We start from the raw sequence: 12,284 nt of genomic DNA on the forward strand, positions 1-12,284 counted from the left end.
TGCTCAGCCATGTCTCTTGTTAAGAATAAACAATCAATCCGATGATCTAAAATCAAGTCATGAACAATAAAAGGCTTATTTGAGAGAGAGCGGACATTGAGAAGTGCCATACTGAAGGTTGCAGATGAGTTATTGGTTGAAGGTGTGGTTGCTTTGGAGTTATTGTCTGTGAGACTGATGAGGTTGTCTGGGTCCAGTGAGCGGGGTACTTTTGGTGGGTGTCTGAGGAGTCTGTGTGTTGTCCAAACCGGGATGTGACTGGCAGGGTGTGGTATTGCAGGGAGTATGCTGTGTGACCAAAGGGGGGTAGCTGTGAGCTGTTTTAGTGGGCGAGGGGGGAAACACAGGTGTAGGGGTGAGTGGTGTAAACAGTCAGTCATGTGGGGCAGAGTGTAAAGTGTACTGAATGTTACCAGCTAGTATAGAGCTGCCCAGTTTGTTTGGGTGGACGCCATCGGCCCTGTAAAAGGAGGGGCGGTTCCAGAAGAGGTTAAAATTGTCGATAAACCAAAGTCATAAGTGCGGCAGGTCAGCTGGAGCCAGGTGTTCAGGCTGAGGAGTCTACTGAAACGCTCCGCGCTGCGAGACAGTGTTGGTATTGGACCACTGATAAAAACCGACCTGCCACAGCTCTGCAGGAAACTAAAAAGGGTCTTAAATCAGTTTTTGTCAGCTCGGACTGCCGACGAGCTGTGTCGTTGCAGCCAACGTGAACTATTATGCGTTTAACGGAGGATGGGAGTGACGGTAACAGGTCCGGTAGTTTGTCCAGTAGGTGTGCGGCTGTGGCTCCAGGAAAACAGCGTGTGATGGAGTTGGCGAAGTGAATGTGTCTGATGATACTGTCCCCCACGATCAGAGTGGAGGGCTCAACAGAGGACGAGGGACATGGAGTAGTGGTACTCACGGTTTGTGGGTGAGCCGGCCGGACTATGTGTCCGGCAGGGGAGTGACGCAGGCTCACGGCCGTCAGGACAGGGAGGGTTCACGGTCTTATCCAGGAGCGAGGAAGCCCACCGGAGTGTCGGAGCACGGCCTCCTTCAGGATCCTGCGCCAGGTGGAGGAGGTCGAGGTCCGTGAAGGAGGACGATGGGATGGGCTGACTGGAATGCCGGACTGGAACGTCGGAGCTCAGGCTCCTTCAGGGTACTGTGCCGGATGGAGGAGGTTGTGGTCCGTTCGGAAGGACGTTGGGTTGGCCCGTCAGTGGGACCCTCAGCCGATCGGCCACCACAGGTGGTATCCACCACCAGCGGTGTGGACGTAGTAGCGTGAGCCGGAGGCGGAGAAGTGTCCCGGTCCGTGGATGGGAGAGGAGCGGGGAGGATCAGCTGGGTGAGCCGGGTTGTCATCATCCAGGACAGCAAAGCGGTTGGAGAGGCTGAGCTGAGGGGGAACAGCGGCACCATCAGCGCTCGGTTGCGGCCGCGGACCACCACCTCAGCCCAGGATGACCCACAGTTTTGGGGTTGAACAGGAGGGCTGCCGGGAAGTCAGAGGATCCCATGGGATTGTATCCTGAGGCTTGTACTCAGTGTTGTTGCGAACTTTTTAGAGTGCTCCGCCACCATGAAGCCGGACAGCCGAGGAAAACGAGCCGTGAAGCTGGACAGGAGGGACTCCTTCCTTCGTAGTTCCTCCGACAGACGATGGATATCTTCCTTCAGGTCTGCTATTTTCTTATTTGCTCTTTTTAGAGGCTCACTGTCATCGTGAGGTGTTGCAGGCATTGTAGCTCTGGTAGTGGGAGACCAGGCTCTCCAGATGTGAATTTGGCGCCAATGTGAACCGGTTTCTTATTCGGCGATCGTAAAATACAGACGCTCGATTACTAAAAACACTTGAATTATAAAAGCCCAGGGATATACAGTTAAAGCTCAGACGGTAAAAAGGTAAGAGATGTCCGTAAAAACAGGTTAAAAATTGGTAAAATTGATCCTTCAAGGCAGAGCTATCTTATGACAAGTACTGACGCCGACGCATGCGCATCATAGTTGTGGGTTGAATGCAAAATTAGGAAAATGAATTGTTTGATTCATGTATTAAGTTATTGATAAAGGTATAAAAAGCACTTGAGGGATAGGATTAAATAAGTTTATACTTCTTCCTACTCCTTTTCGATCATGCACAGTCACACACATACCTGAAGATAGATTCTGTTCATTTAAATGTTATTTTGTTTATGTCTTATTTTTACTTTGTTTTGTTTTATTTTGTTTCTTTACATGTTTGAAATCAATAAATAAAAATAAATAAATAAATGTATATAGAACATAAATCACCTGTTAGCTGTTGTGTGTGTCCAGTATTTTCTTCAGGTCACATCACAGACTTGATTAAAAATAATGGAGACTCTGGGTAAATCTAATGACTTGTTAGGTGAAGATGAAGCATCACTGAAATGAATCGTCAGCTGACGACAAATGAACTATTTTATTATACAAAACTGACTATTTGACAAAATGGAATGTCACTAATGAATCAGGTGAATGTCATTTCATGATTCTAATGAGATAAAAGTCAGATCCATAAGTATAAAAATGGTTGTAATTCATAAACAGTTAATGTAATGTTTTTATTAAACCCCTCAAATTAAAGCTGAAAGTCCACACTTTAATCACAGTGTTATTGTTTCATTTCAGATTGACTCTAGTGGTATACAGAGGTGAAATTAAAATTTGTGCCACAGTCCAAATATAAATGTATAAACCTGATTATATAATGTCATAATTAGTCTCATCCAATAGTAAGCTATAAACTATAGATTCCTTGAATGAGTTACTGAAAGATCTAAGGTTCACAAACAGTGGATTTCAATTTAAACTTCTGTTGGAAAAAACAATCTTGATAAAGATTGATATAGACTTATTGTGGTGAGATATAGGCCTACGACTGTCTTTCTTTGCAAGGAATGTAATGGATTATAATGCCAAAGTAGAAATTTGCAATTACATTATTGAACAATTATAGGAATAACAATAGTAATACAACTGGAACAATAATAATTAAAAGAGCAAGATTAATAAACTTAGTTCAGTAATATAAGTAAATATGTTATTGATGACACAGACAGAGATGAGTAAGTGATGCCCTAGCAGCTTTGTCTGTGATTAACTCATGCTCAGAGAGAGTGAAAAAAACCAAAAGCAGAAGTTGAAGTGAGGAGGTTTTTGTCATGGTGTAAATCACTGTGATACAGAAGCAGAGCTTATCCCATGTTTACAGTAATAAACTGCAGAGTCCCCCTCCTGCACATTGCTGATGATCAATCGATAATCTGATTGAGATTGATGATTAGATGTGAATTTTGGCGATGAAAACCCAGAGCCATAGCTTGGGTTGCTCCAGCATGATAATTTGAGAGTATAAACTGAGGAACTCCTCCTGGACTCTGTTTTATACCAGTGCACAACTATTGCCAGTAACACTGCCTAAGTTACAGTCCATGGTGACTGTCTCTCCTTTCTCCACCGTCACAGCAGGAGGTTTCTGTGTCACCACCGTCACACCACTCACACCTGGAAACAACAACATGACATGAAGTGAAGATAAACACACACTGATGGATCCAATATGAGGTCAAAGCTGCAGTAAATCAGACTCCTTACATGTTAGAGCAGTGATGAGAGTGCAGAGGGTGGCCAACATCTTGTCAGGATGTGGAATAAATGTCCTTTACTGTTCAGATGAGACAAAAGGATGGAGAGTGAAACTTATAAAGAGAGAAGCAGAGAAGGAGGAGTTTTCACATTTAAACAATTACCACCCATAAATAATGTAAATTATGCAGATTCACTTCATGTTTTTTATTGCATAGGTCAAAACTCTTAAAGACTTCTGAAGTTATTACATTTCTAAAATTTGTTTTATTTAGGAGGGATTACTCATGTTTGATATGGTCCAAGGGATTGAATAAATAGAATGTCTGTGTAGGTTCTACCTTTCCCAAGTCATCATTCTTCTTGTAGTTCTTCTTGGTTCAAATGGACTGGTTCAGCTCTTTTGAAAATGTTTCGTCTCTCGTTCAAGAGAACTGAAGAAGTCTGTTTGATGAGAGATGAAACGTTTTCAAAAGACCTGAACCAGTCCAGTTGAACCGAGAAGAACTACCAAGAAGAATAAACAGAAATATGTTGTAATTATTGAAGAAAAACTGTTGAACTGTTGATGTCTGATTGTATAACTGTACTACCATGATAATATTGTTGTGCATACTTCAATTACTGTAATATGTATTAGTTGTGGGTTTAATGCTAAATTAAAAAAAATGTATTGTTTGATTCATGTATTAAGTTATTGATAAAGGTGTAAAAGCACTTGAGGGGTAGGATTAAATAAGTTTATACTTCTTCCTACTCCTTTTCGACCATGCACCTTCAGACACGTACTTGAAGATAGATTCTGTTCATTTAAATGTTATTTTGTTTTCTTCTTATTTTGCTTTGTTTTGTTTTATTTTGTTTCTTTGCATTTTTGAAATCAATACATAAAAATAAATAAGTAAATATATAGAATATAAATCACCTTTTATAGCTGTTGTGTGAGTGTTCAGTATTTCTTCAAGTCACATCGTAGACTTGATAAAAACTAATGGAGACTCTGGGTAAATATAATGACTTTAGGTGAAGATGAAGCGTCACTGAAATGAATCGTCAGCTGAGACAAATTAACTATTTTATGATACAAAACTGATTGTTGGTAAAATGGAATCTCACTATGAATCAGGTGAATGTCATTTCATGATTCTAATGAGATGAAAGTCAGATCCATAAGTATAAAAATGGTTGTAATTCATAAACAGTTAATGCAATGTTTTTATTAAACCCCCTCAAATTAAAGCTGAAAGTCACACTTTAATCACAGTGTTATTGCTTCATTTCAGATTGACTCTAGTGGAAAACAGAGGTGAAATTACAAAATCTGTGCTACAGTCTGAATATATATGTATGAACCTGACTATATAATGTCATAATTAGTCTCATCCAATAGTATAGCTATAAACTGTAGATTCCTTGAATGAGCTACTGTAAGATCTAAGGTTCACAAACTGTGAATTTCAGTTCAATCTTCTGTTGGAAAAACAAGCTTGATAAAGATTGATATAGACTTATTTGTTGGTGAGATATAGGCCTACAACTGTCTTTCTTTGCAAGGAAGGTAATGGATAATAATGCCAAAGTATAGATTTGCAATTACAATAAAGAGCAATTATAGAAATAACAATAGTAATAGAACTGGAACAATAATATTTAAAATAGCAAGATTAAAAAAATTAGTTTGGTAATAGAAGTAAATATGTAATTGATGACACAGACAGACATGAGTAAGCCATACCCTAGCAGCTCTGTCCGTGGTTAACTCATGCTCAGAGAGAGTGAAAAAAACCAAAAAGCAGAAGTTGAAGTGAGGAGGTTTTTGTCATGGTGTAAATCACTGTGATACGAACTGAGACGCAGAGCTATCCCATGTGTGACAGTAATAAACTGCAGAGTCCCCCTCCTGCACATTGTTGATGATCAATCGATAATCTGATTGAGATTGATGATTAGATGTGAATTTTGGTGATGAAAACCCAGAGCCATATCTTGGGTTGCTCCAGCCATGATAATTTGAGAGTATAAACTGAGGAACTCCTCCTGGACTCTGTTTATACCAGCGAGAACTATCGCCAATAACACTGCCTAAGTTACAGTCCATGGTGACTGTCTCTCCTTTCTCCACCGTCACAGCAGGAGGTTTCTGTGTCACCACCGTCACACCACTCACACCTGGAAACAATAAAATGACATGAAGTGAAGATAAACACACACTGATGGATCCAATATGAGGTCAAAGCTGCAGTAAATCAGACTCCTTACATGTTAGAGCAGTGATGAGAGTGCAGAGGGTGGCCAACATCTTGTCAGTATGTGGAATAAATGTCCTTTACTGTTCAGATGAGACAAAAGGATGGAGAGTGAAACTTATAAAGAGAGAAGCAGAGAAGGAGGAGTTTCACATTTCAACAATTACCAACCATAAATAATGTAAATTATGCAGATTCACCTTGTGTTTTTTGCATAGGTCAAAAGTCTTAAATACTTCTCAAGTTATTTATTACATTTATACAATTTGTTTTTTATTAGGGGGGATTACTCATGTTTGATATGGTCCAAGGGACTGAATAAATAGAATGTCTGTGTAGTTTCTCATTTGCTCAGGTCATCATTCTGCTTGGTAGTTCTTCTCGGTTCAACTGGACTGGTTCAGCTCTTTTGAAAATGTTTCATCTCTCATCCAAGAGAACTGAAGAAGTCTCTTGGATGAGAGATGAAACGTTTTCAAAAGACCTGAACCTGTCCAGTTTAACTGAGAAGAAGTACCCAGAAGAAAAAAATAGAAATATGCTGTAATTATTGAAGAAAATTGTTGAACTGTTGATGTTTGTTTGTATGACTGTACTACCATGATCACAGTGTTGTGCATAATTCAGTTACTGTAATATGTATTAGTTGTGGGTTGAATGCTAAATTTGCAAAATGTATTGTTTGATTCATGTATTAAGTTATTGATAAAGGTGTAAAAGCACTTGAGGGTTAGGATTAAATAAATTTATACTTCTTCCTACTCCTTTTGGACCATGCACATTCATACACGTACTTGAAGATAGATTCTGTTCATTGAAATGTTATTTTGTTGTTGTCTTATTTTGCTGTGTTTTGTTTTACTTTGTTTCTTTGCATTTTTGAAATAAATGAATAAAAATAAATAAGTAAATATGTGGAATATACATCACCTTTTAGCTGTTTTGTGTGTCCAGTATTTTCTTCAGGTCACATCATAGACTTGATTAAAAATAATGGAGACTCTGGGTAAATATAATGACTTGTTAGGTGAAGATGAAGCATCACTGAAATGAATCGTCAGCTGAAGACAAATGAACTATTTTATGATACAAAACTGATTGTTTGATAAAATGGGATCTCACTAATGAATCAGGTGAATGTCATTTCATGATTCTAATGAGATAAAAGTCAGATCCATAAGTATAAAAATGGTTGTAATTCATAAACAGTTAATGTAATGTTTTTATTAAACCCCTCAAATTAAAGCTGAAAGTCCACACTTTAATCACAGTGTTACTGCTTCATTTCAGATTGACTCTAGTGGAAAACAGAGGTGAAATTAAAAAATTTGTTCCACAGTCCAAATATATATGTATGAACCTGACTATATAATGTCATAATTAGTCTCATCCAATAGTATAGCTGTAAACTATAGATTCCTTGAATGAGCTACTGCAAGATCTAAGGTTCACAAACAGCGGATTTCAATTTAATCTTATGTTGGAAAAACAGCCTTAATAAAGATTAATATAGACATATTTGTTGGTGAGATATAGGCCTCCAACTGTCTTTCTTTGCAAGGAATGTAATGGATAATAATGCCAAAGTACAGATTTGCAATTACAATAAAACGCAATTATAGAAATTACAATAGTAATACAACTGGAACAATAGTAATGAAAACAGCAAGATTAATAAAATTAGTTTGTTAATATAAGTAGATATGAAATTGATGACACAGACTGACATGAGTAAGCCATACCCTAGCAGGTTTTTCTGTGATTAACTCATGCTCAGAGAGAGTGAAAAAACCAAAAAGCAGAAGTTGAAGTGAGGAGGTTTTTGTCATGGTGTAAATCACTGTGATACGTGCTCAGAAGCAGAGCTATCCCATGTGTGACAGTAGTAAATGGCAGAGTCCCCCTCCTGCACATTGTTGATTATCAACCGATAATCTGTTTGAGATTGATGATTAGATGTGAATTTTGGTGATGAAAACCCAGAGCCATATCTTGGGGAGCCCCAGCTGTGATGATAATGGAGTATAAACTGAGGAACTCCTCCTGGACTCTGTTTATACCAGCGACCACTATCTCCAGTAACACTGCCTAAGTTACAGTCCATGGTGACTGTCTCTCCTTTCTCCACCGTCACAGCAGGAGGTTTCTGTGTCACCACCGTCACACCACTCACACCTGGAAACAACAACATGTCATGAAGTGAAGATAAACACACACTGATGGATCCAATATGAGGTCAAAGCTGCAGTAAATCAGACTCCTTACATGTTAGAGCAGTGATGAGAGTGCAGAGGGTCGCCAGCATCTTGTCAGGATGTGGAATAAATGTCCTTTACTGTTCAGATGAGACAAAAGGATGGAGAGTGAAACTTATAAAGAGAGAAGCAGAGAAGGAGGAGTTTCACATTTCAACAATTACCACCCATAAATAATGTAAATTATGCAGATTCACTTCATGTGTTTTATTGTATAGGTGAAAAAGTCTTAAAGACTTCTCAAGTTATTTATTACATTTATATAATTTATTTTAATTAGGGGAATTACTCATGTTTGATATGGTCCAAGGGATTGAATAAATAGAATGTCTGTGTAGGTTCTCATTTGCCCAGGTCATCATTCTGCTTGGTAGTTCTTCTCGGTTCAACTGGACTGGTTCAGCTCTTTTGAAAATGTTTCGTCTCTCACCCAAGAGAACTGAAGAAGTCTCTTGGATGAGAGATGAAATGTTTTCAAAAGACCTGAACCAGTCAAGTTGAACCGAGAAGAACTACCAAAAAGAATAAATAGAAATACACTGTGATTATTGAAAAAAAATGTTGAACTGTTGATGTCTGATTGTATGACTGTACTACCATTCTCTGTAAACTTAATTTGATTCTGATTTGAATTGATAAAGCGCTTTTGTGACTCTGTCTGTGAAAAGTGCTCTATAAAAAACATTTACTTACTTACTTACTTACTACCATTACAATATTGTTGTGCATAATTCAGTTTCTGTAATATGTATTAGTTGTGGGTTGAATGCTAAATTAGGAAATTGTATTGTTTGATTCATGTATTAAGTTATTGCTAAAGGTGTAAAAGCACTTGAGGGGTAGGATTAAATAAGTTTATACTTCTTCCTGCTCTTTTTCGACCATGCACATTCAGACATGTCCTTGAAAATAGATTCTGTTGATTTATTTATTTCTTTTTTTTGTCTTAATTTGCATTGTTTTGTTTCATTTTTTTTTCTTTGTATCTTTGAAATAAACAAATAAATAAAAATAAATAAATAAAAATATAGAATATCAATCACCTTTTAGCAGTTCTGTGTTTCCAGTATTTTCTTCAGGTCACATTGTAGACTTGATTAAAAATAATGAAGACTCTGGGTAAATATAATGACTTGTTCGGTGAAGATGAAGCATCACTGACACGAATCGTCAGCTGAAGAAAAATGAACTATTTTATGATACAAAAGTCTTTTATTAAATGGAATATCACTAATGAATCTGATGAATGTCATTTCACGATTCTAATGAGATGAAAGTCAGATCCATTAGTATAAAAATGGTTGTAATTCATAAACAGTTAATGCGATGTTTTTATTAAAATTAAAGCTGAAAGTCCACACTTTAATCACAGTGTTATTGCTTCATTTCAGATTGACTCTAGTGGCATACAGAGGTGAAATTACAAAATATGTGCCACAGTCCAAATATATATATATATATATATATATATATATATATATATATATATATATATATATATATATATATATATATATATATATATATATATATATATGAACTTGATTATATAATGTCATAATTAGTCTCATCCAATAGTATAGCTATAAACTATAGATTCCTTGAATGAGCTACTGCAAGATCTAAGGTTCACAAACAGTGGATTTCAATTTAATCTACTCTTGGGAAAAACAAGCTTGATAAAGATTAATATAGACATATTTGTTGGTGAGATATAGGCCTATAACTGTCTTTCGTTGCAAGGAATGTAATGGATAATAATGCCAAAGTATAGATTTGCAATTACAATAAAACGCAATTATAGAAATAACAATAGTAATACAACTGGAACAATAAGAATTAAAATAGCAAGACTGATATAATTACTTCGGTAATATAGGCCAATATATAATTGATGACACAGACAGACATGAGTAAGCCATACCCTAGCAACTTTGTCTGTGATTAACTCATGCTCAGAGAGAGTGAAAAAACCAAAAAGCAGAAGTTGAAGTGGGGAGGTTTTTGTCATGGTGTAAATCACTGTGATACGTGCTCAGAAGCAGAGCTATCCCATGTGTGACAGTAATAAACTGCAGAGTCCCCCTCCTGCACATTATTGATGATCAATCGATAATCTGATTGAGATTGATGATTAGATGTGAATTTTGGTGATGAAAACCCAGAGCCATAGCTTGGGTTGCTCCAGCCATGATAATTTGAGAGTATAAACTGAGGAACTCCTCCTGGACTCTGTTTATACCAGCGACCACCACTGTCAGTAACACTGCCTAAGTTACAGTCCATGGTGACTGTCTCTCCTTTCACCACCGTCACAGCAGGAGGTTTCTGTGTCACCACCGTCACACCACTCACACCTGGAAACAACAAAATGACATGAAGTGAAGATAAACACACACTGATGGATCCAATATGAGGTCAAAGCTGCAGTAAATCAGACTCCTTACATGTTAGAGCAGTGATGAGAGTGCAGAGGGTGGCCAACATCTTGTCAGGATGTGGAATAAATGTCCTTTACTGTTCAGATGAGACAAAAGGATGGAGAGTGAAACTTATAAAGAGAGAAGCAGAGAAGGAGGAGTTTCACATTTCAACAATTACCACCCATAAATAATGTAAATTATGCAGATTCACTTCATGTGTTTTATTGTATAGGTCAAAAATTCTTAAAGACTTCTCAAAATACTTATTATATTTTTACAATTTCTTTTATTTAGGCGGAATTCCTCATGTTTGATATGGTCCAAGGGATTGAATAAATAGAATGTCTGTGTAGGTTCTCATTTTCCCAGGTCATCATTCTGCTTGGTAGTTCCTCTCGGTTCAACTGGACTGGTTCAGCTCTTTTGAATATGTTTCATCTCTCATCCAAGAGAACTGAAGAAGTCTCTTGGATGAGAGATGAAACATTTTCAAATGACCTGAACCAGTCCAGTTGAACTGAGAAGAACTACCAAGAAGAATAAATAGAAATATGCTGTAATTATTAAAGAAAATTGTTGAACTGTTGATGTCTGATTGTATGACTGTACTACCATGATAATATTGTTGAGCATAATTCAATTTCTGTAATATGTATTAGTTGTGGGTTGAATGCTAAATTAGGAAAAATGTATTATTACCTCCACCAAGGAGGTTATGTTTTCACTGGCGTTGGTTTGTCTGTTTTTTTGTTTGTCTGTCTGCCCATGTGCAATATAACTCAAGAAGTTAAGGACGGATTTGGATGAAAATTTCAGGAAATGTTGATAGTGGCACAAGGAACAAATGATAAAATTTTGGTGGTGATGGGGGGGGGGGTTTGGGTACACTGATCTGAGAGATCAGTCCATAACACCTTTTTCCAGTCTTCAGTAGTCCACTGGTGGTGTTTCATGGTCCAGCCAAGCCTCTTTTTCTTATTCTAAAGTCTCAGCAATGGCTTTCTTGCTGCAACTCGACCCATCAAACCTGCAACTGGAAGTCTTCTCTTCACAGTTGAAACTGAGATTTGCTTACTACGACCACTATCTTCACTGTGCTTGAAGCTGTTGTCCTCTGAGTCTCCTATCACTATTGACTGTCATAAACTTGTCTTCTGATTCTGTTGTGTCTTTGGCTCTGCCAGACCTCTTCCTGTCAGCATTTCCCCAAGTTTCTGAGTGCCTTTGGATGTTGACGGAAACTGGACTTACTGACACCTGGACTTTCTTAGCAATTTCTCTGTCGGACAGACCTATATTTTTAAGTGTTCTGATGGTCTGTGTCTCTTCTATCGCTAATTGCCTTTTCCTCTTTTCCATTTTTATAGTAACACACTACTTTCTGCAGTACAATACTGTTCAAATAATGCTCCCAACAGTATGGTACCAAAGTGTGTTCCAACACTACTTTTATGCAGACACAGGGGGTTGGAAGGAATTCACAAACGTTGGGACACCTGGAGGAATTGGTAGCACCAACTTTCGAGGCTTGATCAACCTCCATTGCTGCAGAACTGCTTTAAGTTGTTAACCCATTTCTTGTTCGCCTTTTTGTATAATTCTGAAATGTACTTTATTTTTCAGTCTTGTTTAACCTAACCTTTTTTTTTTTTTTTTTTTTTTTTTTTTAACCTCTGGCGGTTCACCACTTACCTTTGTACCATTTCAAGCTGTTCATTGGACTTGAACTGCTTGAATTTCAATACAAAACTGGAAAAATT

At 37.6% G+C, this 12,284-nt stretch overlaps 3 gene segments (V, D, J or C); all 3 read right to left on the bottom strand.

Moving 5' to 3' along the window:
* Positions 1-3,649, bottom strand: part of LOC115424199 (immunoglobulin lambda variable 3-21-like) — a 7,950-nt gene extending 4,301 nt beyond the window's left edge. The window contains 2 exon segments of the V gene segment in view: positions 3,430-3,519; positions 3,610-3,649. Of these exon segments, the coding sequence occupies positions 3,430-3,519; positions 3,610-3,649 (130 nt within the window).
* Positions 3,650-5,431: 1,782 nt separating this feature from the next.
* Positions 5,432-5,974, bottom strand: LOC115424200 (immunoglobulin lambda variable 3-21-like). The segment is given in 2 exon segments: positions 5,432-5,769; positions 5,860-5,974. Coding segments are annotated over 2 exon segments (378 nt in total).
* Positions 5,975-7,683: 1,709 nt separating this feature from the next.
* On the bottom strand, positions 7,684-10,609 carry LOC115424201 (immunoglobulin kappa variable 3-15-like). The segment is given in 2 exon segments: positions 7,684-8,021; positions 10,549-10,609. Coding segments are annotated over 2 exon segments (378 nt in total).
* Positions 10,610-12,284: the final 1,675 nt, after the last annotated feature.

Source organism: Sphaeramia orbicularis, chromosome 8 (genome assembly GCF_902148855.1).
Source record: "Sphaeramia orbicularis chromosome 8, fSphaOr1.1, whole genome shotgun sequence".
Classification (NCBI taxonomy): Eukaryota; Metazoa; Chordata; class Actinopteri; order Kurtiformes; family Apogonidae; genus Sphaeramia; species Sphaeramia orbicularis.